Source organism: Ctenocephalides felis, unplaced genomic scaffold, assembly GCF_003426905.1.
Source record: "Ctenocephalides felis isolate EL2017-DRISC unplaced genomic scaffold, ASM342690v1 CF-g0.4_SCAFFOLD_03571, whole genome shotgun sequence".
NCBI classification, from domain to species: Eukaryota; Metazoa; Arthropoda; class Insecta; order Siphonaptera; family Pulicidae; genus Ctenocephalides; species Ctenocephalides felis.
The window spans coordinates 34655411-34678126 of NW_020539725.1; the positions used below are offsets into that span (position 1 = coordinate 34655411).

A 22716-nucleotide genomic window follows, 5' to 3' on the forward strand; every position below is an offset into this window, starting at 1 on the left:
GACTCTCCAAATTTCAAGCTATTGTTATTAATATGGATTTTTTTTATATTTGCACCTGTTCCGCCCTGAACATCAGCAAATTTTTGGTCGTCGTTTAAAATTTCTAGATCGATTGCCAAACCATTGGCAACATTAATTGGGTGTCCAGGTAAATATTGATAATTAACACTTATAAATAATTAATCTTGACATATGGTGATACGTACCTTATTAAGTTAATGTATTTCTCCAGAGAGTTTTTAATATCACATGTTTTATGTCACAAAATTCATGTTCATAACAAAACAAACACAAACTGTTAAAAGATACGATTGCAAACGGTAAGCATGAACAATCGCGAAAAATTTGAATCCGTGATTTTATTCAAAACAAAAAATAAATTTCTTTCACTGTTATGATTTCTTACAGGTATTTCTTAAAAATTTGTCTTGCTTTTTAAATTAAATCAAGATATATAAGTAATGATAATAGTTCAAAACGGACGATAAAAATTAATAATAATTATTCAAGTGTTTCCAATAAATAATTAAATGTCGTGCGTCCGATATTTGATGACCTACGTTGATAATCGTATTTGCACAGGTGCAAATCACAGACTGATCGATCTGAGCGTCCACAAAATATTCTTATAACTGACCGGGCAGGCGGTGTGATCAGCTGCACTTCCATTCATCCCAACGGTGTAGACCTTGTAGAGTACGTCTTCGGCAGGTTGGCACAACGTATTGTAGGCTACGCGTGTGGGGAAAAACGATAGCTGATAACTGATTTGGTTTTTACTCTGCCAATGTTTACATTGTTATGACGGCATTTTTTCTGAGGAACTTAATAACCCTTTGGACTATTTATAGTACAGAAATATTGTATCACTTATAAGCGTAACTGAAGTATGTTCTTGATTTTTCGAGTTTTTTATACTAGTACATTAGACCATGCACGCTCAGGCCTATGTGACGGACTCTTAGGCGAAGATAATTATAAAAACAATTAGGTTTACAATTAAAATACAATTAGAGTACAAAATGGTGAAAAACAGTATTTAAAGAAGGCGGTAGTTATTGGCCCATGCTAAAAAAGTCAATTTGTCTTTGTCAAAAATTATATCTTTGATATATTATATCAAATTATAATTTGATTTGATCAAATTATAATTTGATATATTATATCAAATTATAAAAACAATTAGGTTTACAATTAAAATACAATTAGAGTACAAAATGGTGAAAAACAGTGTTTAAAGAGGGCGGTAGTTATTGGCACATGCTAAAAACGTCAGTTTGTCTTTGTTTTTCTTGTTGAGTAATTTTTTTTCTCTCCAATATAGAGTTGAATTATTATCAAACAGAAATTTTTCAAACTTGTCTTTGTATTTTCTGCAGAGGTTTGGTTTGCTGATATTATTTTTGCAGCTACATAAAGTCTTTGAATTTTATGTCGAAACTTAGATTCTGAGCCAACCATCAGAATAGTTACTTACACTCTTAACCACTCCTAAATCTTGGCCTTTCTAAACCATTTGAATAATACCCTATCTAGCTGTTCCAGTTTTGGATTTTTTGATGTTTGTTAATTGTGTTTACGACAAAATAGCAAACTTTATTAGTTCATCTTTTTATAATGCCATTATGAGTTTAGTTCATGAGCCAAAATTAAACTCATTCAATAAAACATTTCTATTATCAAGCATTTAACATTTTTCGAAAAAAATAGTATTGGGCACTTCGGACTATAAATATAAATTCATTGCAAGCTTTGAAGTTAATTTACTTTGAAGTTAATTTACTAACTTTCCGTAGAGTAGTTATAGTAATGGGCCGAAAATCGAAAATGAAAATTTTTGCATTTCTCGACGTTTTGAAGGTTTCTGAACATTTTGGCATACCTCAGAAACAATGGATGTGTGTGTGTGCGAGTGTGTGTTTTGTATGTCCGCATTTTTAATAATTCAATTTCGTAACACTTTAACAAATAAAAATCAGTTGATTTCATTGTAAATTTTATTATTCTTATTATTTGATTTGACTTGATTTTATTAAATTATTTGTATCAAATCTGGATTGAATTCCCTTCCATAAAAGTTATTTTGAATCATGCGGAACAAAAAACAAACCAGATATTGTTTTAGTGGTATATTCATTCACAAATTGAATTGTTTATAAATGAATTCATAAAAAAACTTGCCAGTCCAGTTATCAATCCACATGATCATTTAGATTTATACAAAACACATCAAAATATACAAATCACAAATTACGGTTTGAATATTTGTGTTATGTTAAATTATAGTTTCGTTAAGATAATCTGATTGTGAGAAATATTATAATATTTCTCAGATTATTATTGTTTCTATTCAAATTAAAATATATCTATTATATTGAATGTCAAATTTAGAGAATTTTTTATTATCACAACGTTGGGAGTTTAAAGGCAACCCAGTAGTAGCTTTTTCTCTAGTTGTAACATATTTAGATACTTATTTGTTACTTTGTCTTAATAATTTTTGTAGCATTTCCTCTAATGTTCACCTTTGAAATGCAAGTTTTCACTTGTTACAATTTATCATCAGCCACTGGTTGTATAATAGATCTGATGAATGAATACAAAATAGATACACTAAACTCTATTGTATCTATTTTTTATTTATTCAACTTTAGTGACTAAAGTTTTGGCAAAAAATTACTGCTTAGTATGTTCTTTAAATGATTAAAAAAATATTTGATATCTTGAAATTTAACATTCAATAATATTACGATTCGATCTTAATATTTGACTAATTGTACTATATACTTATATTTTGCAACATTGTCTCTAGAAAACAATTTTCATTTGATATTATATTTTTAGATTTTTTTTAATAACTATATTTATTACAACTTCTAAATAATTAACATCTAGTAACAGTAATGAACATTTATAAATTTAATAAAAAGAACACAAAATAAAGGATAGAATTATTTTTAGAGTCTTGATCTCAAGAAAAAAATTGATAGATTCTGCTTGATATCGAGCTGGTCGAACTCGACATCAAACCCAGTGCTAGTGGTTGCTAATTTTTACTCATATTATGGGGGTTACAGCCATCAGAGCAATAATATAACATAACATTTGTTTTCGTTCGATAATTTTATAATTAGAAAATACTTTTTAGCTTGATAATTTCTTTGAAAATTGTTTGCATGATAATGTCTGGTACGAGTACATCATTATTTACTTTAATATAATGTCCCTCATTCGTAAATAATTAATATCGTTCAAAAGATTTTTCTTTTCTAACTTTGTCATACATGTGCTGGATAGAAATCCTACCAAAAGCATTAGATGAATTTTTGTTTGATATCTCGGACGGAATTATGAATACAGAGACAGCCTGCCAACTTTATGCAAAATAAACGTTTATATTCAAATAAATGCGATTATGAGGACGTTGCCTTTAGCTCGAATAATTTCAGATTTATAGGTAATATTTTTGTATGAATAGTGTAATATAGAAATTATTGGTTTCAGAAAAATAGTGAACCCAGATAAAGTTTCAATCAGAACAATTCACAAGCCGTTCAAAGATAGCTGAATTGTTTTCAAATAGTTGCTGATAAATTTATATAGTTCAAGTATGAATGAATCACAATTTATTTCATAAATCAATGGTATAGTGAAATAAAAAATCGCTAGCCAAAGACAGTTTCGAGGTCAATGCGCGACATGAAAACTTTTTTCAATGACCATATAAAAAACGTTATTGTACTTTATATGTACGATTAAGTTCATGAACGAAACACATGCAATATTCTTAAGCCATAAATGCTGCATGAATATAATTTCTAATACTGGTCGAATTTTATAAATAAACACAGCAAACCTGTTTAGATTGTATGCGACTAATTTGGTATCAGCTATTTGAATAAAACTCGTATTTCGTGCAATTCAAGATTGTTTTCGATAATGAATATGGAATTGTATCGAAAATTGTCTGTGGATACCATTTAAATGTCAATGGAATGTAAAATATTTTATTTAGTTGTATATTATTCTAATTTACTAGGATCGATTTGTCTAATAAAAACTTGTTTAGTGATAACACTTGAACGCGAAATTCGTAAACCGGATTGTTTGCAGATTTCAGACGTAAATTATTAGCGTGTCAAACCATTCCTAGAACAACTTAATATGCGTTGTGTAGTTTTCAAATTATTCTCTTGGTTCAATTACGATGATTTTGCTAGTTTTATATCTAGACGTATTTTTTACGGATGTGTAATTTATGTAAACATGAAACTAATTCAGGATTTTTGATGTCGTAAAATCAGTGAATCCCACGATTTATTTATGAGTATGCACAATTTGAAATTCAGAGTGCCGACAAATTGTCATATTAAAAATTTTTAGATATTTAATCTTTTTTTAGTAATATAAAATCGAAGTTTAGGCAATATACTACAATTATTTGTTGGAAAATAGTCTGAATAAAAGAGTAATTTTCAATTGTTACTCTATATTTAGTCTTGCACATAAGAAAATATGTTTAGCCCAAAATACAAGGCGAGAGTAGTAAACCATTCCAATTTTTGCTTTTAGCAAGGATCGCCACAAAGAATGGTTTTCAATACTGCTAAATGCTAAATTTACACTTGATGCAATAATTATGGAACCAGTGATATAATATTGTAATTTAATTACAATAGTATAATAGTTTTCATTTTAGATTTGGTATTTATATGGTATTTAATTGTTTTAATTTACTTCTTATAAAACTATTTACCGATCATCAAGGAAAAGACTTATCACTGTGTAACTTTTTTTTTAAATTTTTTATCACTGTATAACTTTTTTTTTAAATTTTTTCAGATTAAAATTTCGTAACGTAATAAGCTCTAAATCATAATTTTTCCTAATGATCTTCGAGCATTATGACATAGTAAATGGCCAGTCCGACCTAAGATTGATTTAAAAATAATTGTGATTGATTTCTTAATAAGTAATAAAAGTAATTTTTAATTTGGGTGAATTTATGACATGTTCGTTTTTAGCTTCCTAAGAATTTAAAAAAGTCGACAAAAAATCGGAAATGTCTTTCTCGTCATTTTCAAATCTTTATGATAAATTATTCTGAATGTAGGTACACGTACACAGAGTACATATATGTAAATTATTATAATAAATCACATTTCCAGAAAATTTATTTTTGGATATCATATGGCGGATTTTTGTAAGACATACATTCTTAGTTCAATTGATGATTTAAGATATGTAAATTGCAATGAACTGAAACTTAATTGCACAATCATATGTAATACGGATTTGATACGGATACTGAAATTAATTAAAAATATTGCATTAATAATTTACACAACATATTTTTCTATCATATTAAAGGTATAATTTCGTACAAAATTCCGCATGCGTAACGCTTGTTTTAATAACTGTAATAAAAGTCTTCGTTCATTTTCTATCACGTCCAGCTTAAATATTTAAATTTAATTATATTTTGACGTAATTTTATATAAACGTAATAATTCCTGTTTTAAAACGACATTTCTCCTAGATAAGTACCATGCGGGTGGGAAAAGATGACGTCAAACGGGGAATATAAAAAATACTCGAAGAATGCTGCTAATTTCAATATCCACTTTTGTATAGAAAGTGTGAATGTTGTGTGAAATCCTTGTGAAATCTTAGAATTGGCTGTTTATAGAAAAACACTAGAGTATGAAAAGTCCGAAATATTTATTAGTAAGTCGTTTATCAAGCTTATTCTTTCTGTGGGTTCAAAGATTTGTACGAATTTCTTTTGGAAAATCTGTGAATTTTAGTTACGTTACAATTAATGCAATCTTGTCAGATTATATTGTATATCATAATGTAAGTCAAAATCGTTTTAATAATAAACTTGTTGCATTGATACTACTTTGGGGGCGTCCATTAATCACGTGAGGTTTTTACGGGGAGGTGACAAAAAATCACAAAATACCACGTGGGGGAGGGAGGGTTATAGTAAGATATCACGTCTATTTATTTTTAACTAATTTTTTTGAAAAAGTTCAAACATTTTCAAAAAAATTCAAAAATTTTGCATTTTTTTCACGTAACTAAAAATACACGTGATGTTCGGTGGGGGAGGGGGGTAATTTTGAATATCAACATGTATCACTAAGGGGTAGGGGGGTTCACAAATTTTTAAAAACTCGATCATGTGATTAATGGACCTTTACACCTCTTTTACTCCTTTGTTTACAATTGACTTGACAGCATCTCTGTAATTACATGTTCTCATGATTTTGTTTTCAATTTCCTATTATTGGTAAAACTGTGTGCAAAGTAACAATTTTCTCCGTTTGTTTGACCATTTCTATATTTAAATAGAATCATACCACATTGAACCAAATATCTTTTGCTTTAGCAATCACTCACTGTCCTATTTCAAAAAGAACAATTCTATTTGAAAAAGTCAATTGTACAAATGTCGACAGGTACAAAGTTGAATAATTTAGTTTGAATTTGATACTAACGCTCTTAGAACTATATAATTACAAAGCTGGCATAACCTCTACTATTTTTAATAAGTGTTTTTTAAACTTCGACTTACAAAATGTTAAGCTAATTGAAGTTTTGCTCTGTATGAGTTGATGGCCGCAGACTGTAATCATCTTCAACAGTAGTGTCTGATCTTATGAAATATATTTTGGTTTGAAAAGATTCGATATGCATATAGTTCAATGACTCTGCCAAAACAATTGCATGATATCATTGTATATAGAGTACAAAATCTATTTATTTTTCAAAATTATTTTATTTAGTCTATGGTCAATTCGTCATCAATTTATTTGATGATGGACCATTTCCTGTAACGTCTTTGAAGACACACTTAAACCAATAATGACAAGAACTGTGCTGCGACTGACGTCATAGAATGCAATATGCCAGTTTGCTTTCACAATTGCGAACGAATATAAATATTTAAATATTTTAAAATCTAAGTGAACGTGTTTTGATAAATGATCAGTAACAATCGTATTATAACAGGATTTTCGAGCAAATAAACACTTGGCTTGTAATTGATTCTTAAAGTCAATCACCTTAGTAGATGATAATTTTTATTTAATGATGTGTTAATAATTAGCATGTATTATATATAATGCAGAAGTATATCAGTATCTGCATTCAAAAATGACATATTTGCCAAATGATTAACGTTTATATGAATAATATAAAGGATCGACAGGTTTTGAAATATAATTATTTATATGGATATGTAGAATGAAGTATTTTCCAATTCATAAAATTAATATAATAGAGGGATTTGTGATGTTACGGTGAGGCGCCAATTAACTTCAAAGATCATGAGTATATTTTCAAATAAAAATAGCTTTCCCAGACATTGCTGCATCCAATTAAATCATATATAATCACCATTAGATAAATTAGAACCAAATTATATCAAGTATAGGATAATCAATGGTTTGTCCTAAAAAAAGCCACGTAGGACAAAAACAGATAATAATGAACGAATATGAAATCAAAGTGCCTCAATTGTTACTACTATTATTAGTAATATTCCTAAAAGCCATTCTTTTTCATTGGTAATTTTATTCAGATATGCACCTTCTTCTTAGTATGAAACTAATTCATTTTTTATAGTCGCATTCAGTGAGATAATTCGAATATAACGAGTTAATGGTTTGATCATTCAGAAACTGCTAAATAACTTTTAATTTCAATATGTTTTATCTAATCTAATAATTGCAACTCGCCCATTAACCAATATCGTTCAAAAAATAGACATGTTTTTCGCTTAAAAGCAATTGTACCAGAGCAATTTTGACAATTTTATATTTATATTTGAAAATTCAAGCGTATTATAATAAAAAAAAATATTATAACTGCACATGTGTTTGATAACGTAAAGAAATTATTACACACAAAACTGAACAAAATTGTATGAGATAATATTTTTTATTCATTATATATTAAATAGTTTAATTATTAATAAAGTGGATATTGCAGCTGTTTATAACAAATCGATTAATTGATAAACGCTAAATACATATTTCGAATAATTAGTAGAAGTATTTTGTAAATACTTGAGAACGTGTTGTTTTGCAGTTTGTTGTGTCAATGATATATTGAACATCATTTCTGCGAAAAATGAAATTAAGCAATTGAAGTGTTTTCAAAGTGATTTTTATTTGCCATGGTATATGACAAAATTATTTAACTGTGTTATAGATATAGGGTGTGGTCACTGGTCACTAAGATAAAACCAAATATAAGGTGGTAATAGATGGTTACATTTTTTAAACAAATACCTGCACATTTGTCGCCTTTACTTCTGCCCATCCTATAATATTAACACTGACTTGTCTCATATATATTGGCGTCATTTCTCCACTAAAATTAAAAATATATATAATATTTACTTGACTTCAAATATTTTCAACCATATGGCTGTTAAAAAAAACTTCACTACTGTTTAAATGCACAAACTGATATAATTGCTTTATGGTAATTTTCTAATATGGTTTTATCGCAAAATGGATATGAACTAATAGCTACAGCAATAGGCGTAAGAAATAAAATGAAAACGTAAAAAACTAAATTTATACTATTGTCAATCTCTTATAAAATGCATTTTATTTATATATAACGCGAACTATAAAACATTTGTTTTTCAGTAACAAAAATGCAATTTATATTTTTGCGTAGTCAAAAAAAAAAAGATAAGAAATTTCATATAAACGTACACATGCATGATTTGTATTAAAGTTTGTGTAAATAGATCGAATTATTTTTGATTCTGAAAATTACAATACTGTGTAATACCTATTGGCCTTAAAGATTAGTGTATTCAGTTCTTCGATAATTGGCAAATTGTATCTCTATAATTTGTTCAAGAATTTGTTATTATATATTTCGGAAAAATATTGTATCTACTTAAATAGCTAAGTGCTACATATATCTTGAATATCAATTTTTTCTATAATACACAATTCCATACACAACTAGTTATAAAATATAATTAAATCAGAAGCAAATTAATATTACCAAATATTACTCATTCGTATGACTAATGTATTATATGAAGAATAAAAAAAACATACTGTAGCTAAAAATATCGAGATATATAGTAAATTAATTCTACCAGCATAATTGATTTAATTTAATGCATTTAAATTTGTTATGCACGCATATGCGTGCATTTTAATAATAGAATATGTAAATTTTATTATATCTTACGCAATGATCCAATGTATGCATTTATGCATAGATTTTCTAGACATTTAATTGAGTTTCATGTAAATCAATTGATTAGGTGAGGTCATATCATGACATCTGTCTCATTATCTTTAGCCCTAATGCAATTAAATAAATCATCTTGTTTATTTAGTAAATGATTACTTATTGTTAACACATACGTTATATATACTAGTTAGTTAAGTAATAACATATCGTGATTATAGACTGGTTTATCTCGTATAGCAGATCTATTATTATAATTTCAAAGAAAATGAATCTTCGATGAATATAGAATAATTTTAATGAATAAGTTTTATTGCATGATTCAGGTGATCCTTCGATTAACTCTATAATATTTTACGTGTCTTATTGAATATTATTTAGACAATACGGGGTTAATCTAATTCCAGTATTGTCCATGTAAAATAATTAGTTGAACGAGTAATTGCTAGAAAAATTTTAGAAAATTTGACAAACAAAATCGTTTGAACAAAAATCATCAGTTTGCTATTTTTTGTTATTTATTCTCTTAAATATGTTAATAATGATTCTCGTGCGATTGTAATTAATTTTATGCAATACTCTTTTATTTTCAATACAAAAAGCAAGTTTAGTTTACTAGAAAATGTGTTCGTAAATTATGAAGATTCATATCAGCAAACGCATAGTGCCTAACCTTGACATTTAATAAAAAATGTACAGAAACATTTGAAATTCTAACATTAATTGCTTAATTTATATAAATGCATCACCTTCTGTACAATACAACTAAAAATATGCAACTTGTCTAATTCAAATATAAAATTATTCTTTAAAATGAATACTTTTTATATAATGAAACTAATATTATTTAAATAATGTAAAATTTGCTTACATTTACAATCTTTGAGTTAACATTATGGAATCTTTAGTCTGATTTTGAATTTTATGTAACTTGTTTCTCAAACAATTTCAAACAATTGTTGGTATGATCCGATTAAATTATTTTACAATTTTTTGATGAGTCGTATCTTTAAAATTGTAAAAGGTAAATGTGTATTTTTCGAAAACATCAATTAAAAAATACAATCAAAAACTTTGGATGAGACTTGTTTGATTAGTTTTGTGAGATCGACTCCTTTTAAATAATTAATAACCTAATATTTAGTTTTCATAAAATATTAGTACATTACTTTGTTTTGTGAAGTTTGTGTTTCTTGAATGAGAATTGCTCTTCGTAATTAAGAGATAAAATGTATTTCATAAATTTTGGATATATACGCTTTGATCTCATTTTTTATTGATGAACAAAAAAAAAACAGTGGTAATCAAAAGTATCACGAAATTTGCATTAAAAAGGTATGATGTAATTTTAAACGATTACTTAAACGTGGAACGTTAGTTATTTAATACATTTAACATTTTCTCACGTACATCTGTAGGTACACTAATTGTGAGGTAAACATTTCGATGAATTGCATCCCACCGAGAGGTGGGATCAAAAGATGTAAATTTCTTGCGAATAACAATATGATTATTTGCATTTTTCACAAATAGTCTTTTGAATGAGTGAAATGAAAAAAATATTAAATCAGTTGGGCTAATATTTGTTTTTATTTTACGCACTTGGTTTTTCTTTATACATGCAATATGAAATTGTAAATAAATTAAATTAAGAGGTATATTATAGTGTATATACATACACATAAAGGATTTTATAGAGATATAGAAATTGCTTATTCTGATGATCGTATTTGATTTTGAGTCAATCCTTTAAAAAAAATACCTTACATTTCGAAATTATGCGGTAAGAAGATAGATGGGAATCACTGGTTCTGGGTTTAATACTCACCTCGGCCAGTTTGATATCAAAGAGTAGTGACATTAGATCCTCTCCTGAAATATTAAATATGATAAGCGACAATAGTTTTTTGGGAACTATAAAATCCCACCAAATAGAGGCTTGTCAACCACTGAGTTGCATTATGAACCATTTTACAGTATCTCATAAAACATAAGCTACTGTAATTGAGAAAAACGAATAAACAGAATTCTAATCGCTGCTCAAACAAACAAGAAATTACAACATAGTTACTTAAGATTAAATTCAATGCAAAAGATACATATTTCAATATTTAATTCAATAATGTTATTTGAATAATAATTTGTTTATATAGTAAATACTATATATATTTGATATCTATGGAATTCGAAAATTGATAACAAAAATTTGTGTTGTATTAGATTAGTTAAATTTGATTTTAAAATTCAGCACAATAATTTATGTACAATAAATATAATTTTATTATATAAGAAACATATGTATAACAATACAAATTATAACTATTTAACAGTCTTCTTGTGATAATTTCTTGACGGCCGTATCTGTAGACTTTGATACACCTTTTTTCGGTAAGCTCCAGAACACCTGATCCCTGCCGAATACGTGAGCTTCAGTTAGCGTTTCCGGTAACTTTTGGTGTAAAGTTTCCGGCAAGAACATTCCGGAAGTCGCGCCCACCATCATCATTACGGAAAGTACAGCGTACGGGTATCTGGCGTCATATGTGGTTCCCTGTGATGAAACGAAAATATTTAAATACAGGTTTCTGTCTGTTTACTCGGCATAGCTCAATGTCACTTGCATGATAATACCGGTGCTTGCCTTTTTTTACATAAAATGATAGTTTTTAAATAGAGTATATTTGATGACTACAAAGGCGAAATGGAATAGAAATCGTTGGTTCATATGATGAAAACATTGGGGTAATTCATCAAAGATATAAAACATGTACGCCAGTGGCAGTTATAACTATATTAAAAGTATGAGATTAAAGGGAAAAGTACCAACGCCAAAGCAACCTTCACAAAATACTACTGATTCAATATCCTACATTCGTGTTGGGCGTGACATGATATACTCATTATAAGAACATGTTTTGAAAAAGATAGTTTGCATTAATAAAAACTTCCTTTATACGCAAAACCAGAAGCATAAATGTATAGAAAAAATATAAAAGCTTTCAAGCATGTTTACTCGAATAAATTAACAAAATATAATTATATACATAGTAAATTTCCTTTTACTTTGAATTGAATAAAAATTACACCGGGCGTCTCTCTACATGTGTGAACCGTATGAGGTCATTATGACACGTTTTTGTACAGTTACAATTGGATGACATAGAAATCTGCTTTTGTCATTAGTTTTACTATCATTATCTAAGTAATGTGACAACCTATGTGTGATATGTGAAAATAGCTTTTTGTGGGTATTGCTGCAAAATCTCATGAGGTAGAAAATTGCTGCGAAATCTCATGAGGTCTACCACTGGGTTGCACTATTAATACTAGGTGAAGCAATCACTTAACAATAGCTCATAGAACATATATAGTACTGATTGTTGTCGAAACAAATAAATATTAAATATATTTAATACTTACAAAAATTGATTTAAAGTCTATTTTAATTAAAATCATACCTCTGTACCTTGTAGTATGTTATGCGTAAAATAACACATTAATTTATTTCGTTCGTTGGTCATACAAAGCTAAAGTCAATTAAGTAATTACCCGTGAATTGTGATTACATAGTTTTATTAAAATAGTTGGAAACAACATTGAAATGTGGAAAGGACACAACGAAATTCAAAGGCTCTAATTACATCAACCCATCGAAAATAGAAATGTTTCACACGGATGTTGTTTTTTATACTGACTTAAGTAGTCACCGCAAATAAATTTTATGTTAGTACTGAGTATGTTACAATTTTGGTATAAAATTATGCAATGAATGTTCTGTTCGTTCGCAATCAATATTTTTGCACTAGCCTTCCATTAGCTCGCAATTTTACTCTTACTACACAAAACAAAGTTAATAATGTCATTATGGATGGAAATGAGCAATAAAACCTCGGTTTGACATCATTAATATAATAATAAATATTAATCATTATGATGGTAATGAAATTTTAAACACCATTTATCATCCACAAATTAAAATTATTGAGGAAAATTAATGAATGTGGAAACAAATAGAGATTAAAATAAATTATACATGACGAAGGCATAAGATATCGCATTAGAAATTATTTTGAAACTCGCGAAATGTTGGTCAAAAATGATATAATATAATATATAATAAAATATTGAGTACACAAAAAGGACAAAAATATTTGCGGAATATAAAATTTCGCTTGTTTTGCAAGGATTAAGAAAATAAGCAATTTTGCTCAGTTTATGGAAAAAATCATGGAAAAAATCTATTGGCCAGCATTGAGGTCATAAACAAGGGATGACCAAAAATGACAATGCTGAAAAATGAATTTCATAGAGCAATCAGGATATAAGTAATGGAGGAAGACTATAGTATCTATACGATTAGGTTTTATCTGATCTAAGGAAGGTATTAGATAGCAATGTTGTCTGAACTTTAAAGTAAAATATCCATTTGAATGCGATGATTAATTTAAAAAGTTATGAATAAAATTCTTATTTGAAAGATAGAAGTTAGGGAAAAAAATCTAGAAATTGTCCTTGGTGTCCAAGATTTATGCGAGAAAAATATTTGATGTTTTCTTCTTTTCATAGAGCACTTCGAATGAGTGAATAAATAATTGTGATGTACCTAACGAGATGTGTATACCTAATTTTAATATTCAAATTGAACCGGGAATGTATGAAACAGATTTGATAAAAAAAATCGTATTGACAAAGAATAAGGTGAATTCTTCTAAACAGTATGCCCAGAATATAATTGAGCATTTTTATGAAAAGGTAATTATCTCATTATAAAACTATTTATTATACACCATTATATCCAGTAATTATTAATCTAAACTATAATTATTTTATATGTTTGCACTTTATTATTGTTCATAAATGTTTATGTGCAATTACCCATGATGCATCTATCAAGATGTGTTAAATTATGCTAATAACACATCAATATATTCATAATGAAAAACCGTTTGTTGAAATTAATCTGAATTAGCATTAATAGTACTAAATTAAGCATGGGGTTTTATTTTGTTCAGGGACATGCTAGTTTACATAATTTTTCCGTTGTGGTTAGTTTTATACAACAAAATAATTAAGATGCATATGAAGATGGACATGATTATGCATTTTTGTAAACACTTCTGTTAGCAAGCATTTTGTTATTATGAGATGTACTTTGCCTAAACTATGAATTATTTTAACACACACTTATTTAATAATATTCTATATATAAATATTATACCAAGTATACAATGTATGGGCCTAATACTCCTAATGCATTTGAAACTATAGTTCCAATGGAAATTCCTGTCTGCCTCAAACAGGTTGGATATGTTTCCATTGCTTGCAGATTCACAACATAAAACGTGATGCTTATGCAAAATTTCATTACCACGGCTAACAGTGATACCAAATTCTGGAGGGATTCATCTGAAATAATAAATTTTATTAATCTCATTTTTAGAATCCATAGTTATTTTTGAATAGCTTTTTTAAGCTAATAAAATTAAATAGTGATTATTAATATTGTAAAAATTGGAGATAAAGATAAATATGTGACAATAAATATGATGTATTTGTAATTACCATTGGCAATGCATATAAGAATGGAAGATGCTGCCAGAGCAATTCCAAAAGAAGCTACAGAGGTCCAACGTCTTCCTATTCTGTCGCTGGAGAAACGTCCTAGTAGATATGCTGGTAATTCTACTGCCGATTGATATAAAAAGTTGAGAAATGGATTACCTCCCATATTGCTCACGTTCAAAATTAATGTAAAATACGTCACGGAACATACAATCCTGCAAATTAAATTAAAAATGTAAAAATCTGAAAAATTATATAAAAAATCTTATAATTTTTCAAGCCTCATCATTGGGTTTTGCCCTTTTCTAATACTAAAGTAATATTTTTATAAAAATACTATAAAGGCATTTCTAAAATATTATTTACTTATAAAATATCTTAAATTTTAAATTGAAGAATTAATTAATTTTATTTCCCATAATAGCCTTTCGGCTGCGAAATCTATTTAAATTAATCCTTCATTAGAAATATATCTAATATAATCTTATCAATGGATTGCCTTCTAGATACACTATTCTTAACTCATTCTCTTACTTAATATAATTTTAATTGCAAATATATAAAATATGTATGAAATACATAATTGAGTATGCAACAGATAATTGTTACAAACGCATTATGTTATTTATTATTCAATACCAATGGTCATGACCACGTTTTTTGGTTGCTAATTAATATCAAATTGAACTTTTTGTTGATAACTTTTTGCTATGTTGGACCACATATTGACTGAATAATAAATGTTGTCATTTTTTTTATGAAATTTGTGATACGATTTGTCATGAAATCTGAAACTTGCTTGTTTCTTCTACGTATTGGGTATTTAACAACGTTACATAATGATGAAATTCTCATAGCAAATTACTTGCATGAAAAGTATTTTGATTTTTTTTTATTTATAATTGTTATAATTTTCTACAGCAATAAAATTATTTCATGCAAATTCTATGAAATGAATTAAATTAGTTTATTATTCTGGTTTTATTATTTTAATATTTAAAAAATCTATATATATATAATTGAATGGAATTACTTTTTGGATTTGTTAGTGTTATTAAGTGAAAACTTACCAGCAAAGCACAATAAGTGTAGTATTTCTAGCTAAACGTAAACTAGAAAATAAACTCATGATTCCGTAAACTTTTTCTGGTTTTCCTGAGGATTTTTCTCTTAACACTCTAATTGCATCTTCATTAAGAGTTGTCTTATTTACGCTGGAAATGATTTTTAATGTATTTTCACATCGTTCTATTTTACATCGACTTGCCAACCATCTTGGCGATTCAATCATATACCTAAAATTGAAAAGTTTTGGTATATATGCATCAAGCGATTTTTAAATCGCCTTTTAATAAACGCTTAAAATTGTATTACATTTTCTCTACAACTGCCAATAATCATCAAGTAATATTTTGTATTAGTCAATATATTAATAAAATGAAGGTTAGAATAAAATGAAGGAAGGGAAGGCATTGATAAGTTACTTGTATGATGAAAATATATTATAAAAGCAAAAAAAAATATTTAAGATATCAAAATGTAAAAGATGTCGAGTAGTGAACTTAACATTAACTTACTTATTATGAATTAAAAATATTGTACATGGAATAGTGCTAACCAAAGCAAAGATAAACCAATCTCGCGTCGCCCACATCAGTAACGGCATAAGAATCATTCCACTGGTCCACCCGATGGACTGCATCATGGCAATGTGTGCTCTATCTTCACTAAGAAAGAATAAACTAATTAATTATTTATATTTTTACTTAAGTTATTATCTATAAAAATGCCATACTGGTTTGTATGTTTCCAGATTAGTTTTTGATAAAACTCTGTTTACTTGTAAGTGATGCTTCTTTGCGTTTGGGTATGAAGACCAAGGGACTATGGTAATGTAGAAAGCTACTTACAGTTTTTTTTTCATTAACTCTTTTATTTTGTTTTTGCATATAACATATTTTTATTTGAACGTGCAATAAAAAATAATTTTAGGATATATTATGTTGATAATTGGCAAAATTAACATAAATATTTAAAATATATGTTGTACTTATTATCATTTCTAAATCGGTTGCAAGTAGAGACATCATATATAAGCTATTGTGAATTTAGAATAACCAAATGGGTTTTTTTTCATACCTTCTGGATATTTCCATCGCAATTATCAAAGGGCTTTGAAAAACAGATGTAGATGTTAGTGAACCAAGAAAAGCCGCTGTTATAAAAACAATAAACCAACTGGAAGTAAATGCTGTAATTAGTCTTCCGGTGACGATTGTGATGAGACTTAAGTAAAATACTGGTCTTCTTCCAATCCTGCAAGAAATCATTAATTAAATCATTCTCATTAATTAAATTGAGAACATAAATGAATCGTAATTAAGTCGTAATCGATGCATGCGGATTATGTAATATAACGGCAATATAATATAAAGATTATTGGAAAACTTGTTCATATTTCAGTTAAAAAAGCAACTAATGATGAGAACAGAATTTGGCAGAATAATTGAAATTATTAGTTAAATCAAAAATTTTCTGGCCTTATATAAAAGAAATAATAGCATATCCAATAATTTTGCTGAAAATATTTATTCTTTTCAAACTAATTAATTACCTGTCTCCTAATTGACCAAAGATAAATGTACCTATGACTTCGCCTGCACGTCCTATAGCAAATGTATTAGTTACATACAGTTCTCTATCACAAACCCAGTCTTGATCAGATGGAGCCGTTGATAAATACCATGTTCTGTCATATTCATAACTATGCTGACAAGCTTTGTTTTCAAAAAATAAAAACTATTATTTTTCTTTAGTTTACGATATTTTAATATTCACATTCATACTTACATATTAGATTACTTACGTATTATTTGACTTTCAATCTTATTTGTCTCTTCAGACCATGATTTATTGTACATATTGCAAGAGCTGTAGTCGATTTGTCCTTTGGAATTATATTCTCTGTTGTAATATAAAAAGTTTAAAATAGTACATTTTAAAGTACAAAGTAAAATAGTACCCAAAAATAGCTTATATTGATATTATCCCGAAACGAAAGTTCGGAGCATACGATAGATTTATGTTTTAACAAAAATAAATTAAATATATAATATAATAAATATAAAATATAATAAAAATTTATATTCTTTTTATATTGTAAATTGTTGTTCGAGATAATTGAATCAATTTCACGAAGGACAAACTAACAAAAAATAATTTATTTTTGGAAAACAGAAGTTCCGAATTTATATTATTATACGATGCTTATATAAATGTTTATTGGTGTTTCTGTAATATATAAATCCCTTTTAATAAATATTTAAATTTGTTTTCAATTTATGAATGAACTAGTATATAGTAATGGGTTATCTTATTTATATTATATATTTACTAAAAGACAAACTAGTACACTAAATTAGATTTACAAATAAATAAAAATCAAATATTAGTGAAATTCTCATATTTAATATATTTCATATAGTCATTATTTTCTTTCTTTCAGGAGACTCCTAAGAGATCGGTGTATTTAATGTTTGGACTTAGTTTACATTTTCCATCAGTCTCGGCAAAAGGTAAGTGAATCATAACATCTAGTTATTTTTAATTTCTAATATGTGAATAAAGTTCTGCTACAACATATTTATAGATTGATTTACAATCAATGATATCATTTAAAAATTAGTTCCTAGAATTCGCTTAATTTACTCATATGTCTGACCACAATGCTTTATTATGGTATGCTGTATCTACACTTGCTAAACGAGATAATGTTTTCCATTCGTCATATTGTACTTTTTTATATATTTATTTCAATTAATATACTTCATAAATATTCAGAGTTAATCGATTTTCAATCGTGATTTATTGATTTAATGAAGTTCTGACTTATTGTCCGCGTTAACATACCCGGATTGCAAATTTTGCTTCCAATATATTTCTGCATTCAAACCATAGTTAAAATAATTCATAATTTACTGGTATAATAAAATTTAGGAATACTATTACAAACCTTGGCAATGTCAATGCCTTCCACTCTTCGAGTGAGTAATTGGTCTCGTTTCTGCCTGGTACATGGCACCAGTGATCAGGAACTGCCATCATCATGACGATGTTAATATAGGGCATCACAGTCAAGGCAACCATTGCAGTATTGTAGAAATAGTTGAATCGTTTTTGAAAGGCTCCATCGTCTCCTACAGATTGCATAACTTTATCGAACACGGCATCTTTATCGTGAGGCATTTTCTTGATTAACTGCTATAATAATGTTTATTTTATTTAAATTTTTAATGGTTCTAGTTTTACAGCTGATTTATGTTCCATCACTCCATTCTTGTCAAGTATTCTATTATATTAAATATATATTATATATTATAATCATTTGAAAAAGTTGATGGTTCCAAAGAATGTCAAGTTGATAGAATTTGTATAGGATTATGAATAAATGCTGTTGCAAAATTAGTTAACAAATAAATATTACAGATCCGTGCCATAATGAAAATTTTAACTATTTTTCAATTAAAAGGTAAATTTAAAACAAGGAACTTTCTTTGCGCGGCTAAGAAAAAAGTGTCACCAATTTCACAATTCTGGAATAAATTATAAACTTTTGATGTCATAATCAAAACTTTTGATTTGGTTGTTACCGCTTTAGGGTAAGTTTTAAAACTTGCTCTTCATAAATTTAAAATATGATGTAGAGAACTTATGTGTTTTTATAATAATTGTATTAGATGAATTTTTCTTATAATTTAGATATCACACTTACAACATTAACGATTTACATGAACTTCTCGATATGTGTAAATAATCGACTCAATCAATGAAAAATAAATTAATTTATGAGTGATTAAAATTATTTCGAGTGGATTTATTACACATAATTGAAAACGAACGAATACGTTAATCGGAGTATTTTCTCAAAGCAAATTTTCAAAAATCAATATTTTTTTAATTGAACCAGTGTATTCATTAAGACCAAGTACTCTATCGTTATATCAAGTAAATCGTCTAATTTTAATTTTAACAAACGTCAAAAAAACGACTCATTTTCTCAAACTTTCATAAATTTTAAAAAATAAACTTCTTGTCGTAAGGCCGTAGTATTTCAGTAAGTTCTATAAGACCATGATATATATCGCCAAAAAAAGTTTCATAATAAACGCATATCAATCAATTACTTGAAGATAAGTAAACTGATTTTGTTTCTGCAGTTATATGCTCTTTTTCTTTCTTTTATTTTATTGTTCAATTCAAATTTATTTATAAAGTTATCTTTTATAAACGTTGTTTTTAAACTTATGTTTAAGAAATCAGACATTTAAAATTATTGGTTGAAATATCTTAAAATTTTTTAGCTGGAATAACGTTAATAAATTTTACTGAATTTTTGGAGAATCTATTTTATTTAGTAAAGCTAGTTGTTTATCAAGTTCTCAGGCTCTATATCTTTATCATTAAAGAATCATTTTAAATTAATATATGATTAAATCATTTTGTTTAAACAGTAGTTGACAAACAATTGTTTTTCAATTAATACTAACTAATCCTTATTGGTTCCAATTCTTAAAGATATGTTATACTCATCTAACACTCAAATAATTGTGTATTTTAATTACATGCGTGTTTGAAATATCAATAAATTAATACAGCTTGAATCACCATTTCATTTTTAAATAAACAGACATTGCATGAAAACAATGATTAATAATAAAAACTTGTTTTGTGGGTATTACAGAAAAAATCGTGATTTGCCATGTACTTACCGCAAAATCTGTTTACTGTTACGATTGTTTTTTCCAAGGCAAATTATTCATAATGATTGTGATTGTAAATTAATCTAATTGCACGCATATAAATTTAAAATAATACCCACAGTAATAGAAAATTTTGCGGTAACTTAGATAAATGAATTTATGTGATTTTTAAATAAATATCAAAGAAACGCTTGGCAATATCACATAGTAATCGGCTCTCTAATATCACACTCTTAACGAAGCTAAAATTTTAACTTCATCATATTGTATTATTTATTTTATATTATTATGTAATACTTATCTAACATTTTATATTTATATTATTTTAAAATCACTTGACACTTTCTATTTTCCTCACATACCTTTCTCTAAATTTAAAATATTACACCATGATGATTCTAGTTAATGGTCTAATTAAAACTGAACTTCAATTATAATATGTCCATTAAACAGTCTCAGGTGACAACTTAATACCGCTTGAGCATATAAGGTGCAAAGCAAATATAATACAACACGGGTGTACACATAGAATTTTTCGTTCAAATTTGGTTTTCCACATCGCACGTGTTGATATGATAACCTTCCCAAAGCAAGCTTATTTATGGAAAATGAAATGATTAAAGTCAGACGTAGTCGTCAGTTTAAAACAAAATATTATAAGTAAAATGCCAATTAGATGCCCAGGCTATTAATTGATAGTAGCAGATTACTTCACCTCATAATCAATATCGTTGATCATTATCTACATTCTTTGGAGCGTTTTGAATACTTTAAACGTTAAGAAAAATTGTTGGATTGAGTATTTGATTTTTTTTAAAGATCGTTACTTTTTAAATTTGGAGAATTTGACAGTTTATAAATATGATTAAATTTTATAAATTATATTATTCGTTGAATTTATGAAAGTGGAAAATTCCATCCAAGCCACATCGAGAAAAGTGAATTCCAAGAGAAACCAACAATGGGAAAAATATGCGTGTGCGCCTGTATATGTGAGCTAGAGTTTAGCATTTTGCCGATGTTTTCATTTTCATAATGCTGTACCTATTTCAATAATTTAATTATCCTTTGATAAAACTCAATTTGTAAAAACCCTATCATGTTTCTCCGGTTTTATACATTTTGGTTCTTCACTTGAGCTTCCATGTCTCTACATTTTCCTCAAATTTAATTTTCCTGTGCTTTCACTTTTCTTGACTTGAAACACTACAGCAGTCACTCTAGTCCAAATACTATATATATATATAAACAAACATAAAAAATAAATAAATAATTTGTTAATAAATTTTAATGTTTGTTTTAAAATTAGCATAGCTATTTTAAACAATTCTTTAGTGCATTTCTTATCTATGATATAGATTTATGGCACACCTGGAGAATGTATTTGAACATTATCACGTGTGTTTAATATTTTATCTAGGAAGATCAATCTTGGTTGAGATTCTGCTGTAGAAGCTAAATTGTATTTATTCAATTATTAGTGCGGTATATAAATGATAGTGAAGTAATAAATTTAAACATATGAACGAATAAATATAATGCTTTTATATATTTGCAATAAACTTCTAAACTAAAATTTACTGAACTAATATTTAATTTCAGTGGCTTATTTTAATTGAGAAGTAAATTTAATTAATTTATGCTGTCTATATTGTAGTTTATACTTTCTTGCTTGAAAACTATTGAAACTTTTAAGAATAAAAATTCTTTTTAATAACATAAATAATTATATGTTTATTATTTTTTTGGCAAGGTATCAGTATTTAATTTTATAGTCGTACTCGTAAGCCTGGAGATGTATATAACATTTTGTGATAAATTTAATTCTAGTTAAATAGTGAATTAGATGTTGAACTGTTTTATTCTTTTTCATTAAAGTAAACACACATTTTATATGAATTTGCCTATATTGAAATAATTCATTACAACTTCAAGCAAAGTTCTCTGACTACATTGAATTAACTAACGGTATGTGTATACTTTTCTCTGGTACTTAAGGAATATTTATTTAAATTCTACACAATGTACAGAATGTTTGCTTTTTGATTTGTGTTACAAACGATTGTAATTATTCGAATAAATTTTAACAATAATTTCAACATATACATTACACCAATTACCAATTAATTACTGTAAAAAATTATTTGCTAAACCATCTACCATA

At 27.2% G+C, this 22716-nt stretch overlaps 1 protein-coding gene across 1 annotated transcript; it reads right to left on the bottom strand.

Moving 5' to 3' along the window:
• Nucleotides 1-11452: 11452 nt before the first annotated feature.
• LOC113384479 (carcinine transporter-like) lies at nt 11453-21721 on the bottom strand. The gene is made up of 10 exons (XM_026622194.1): nt 21597-21721; nt 18806-19053; nt 17660-17757; nt 17408-17570; nt 16933-17109; nt 16371-16520; nt 15864-16088; nt 14794-15008; nt 14450-14637; nt 11453-11782 (listed from the first exon to the last, which is right to left on the bottom strand). The coding sequence occupies exons 2-10, from the start codon at nt 19036-19038 to the stop codon at nt 11555-11557; spliced, it is 1677 nt and encodes a 558-aa protein (XP_026477979.1). The 5' UTR covers nt 19039-19053; nt 21597-21721; the 3' UTR covers nt 11453-11554.
• Between the last annotated feature and the right edge of the window lie 995 nt (nt 21722-22716).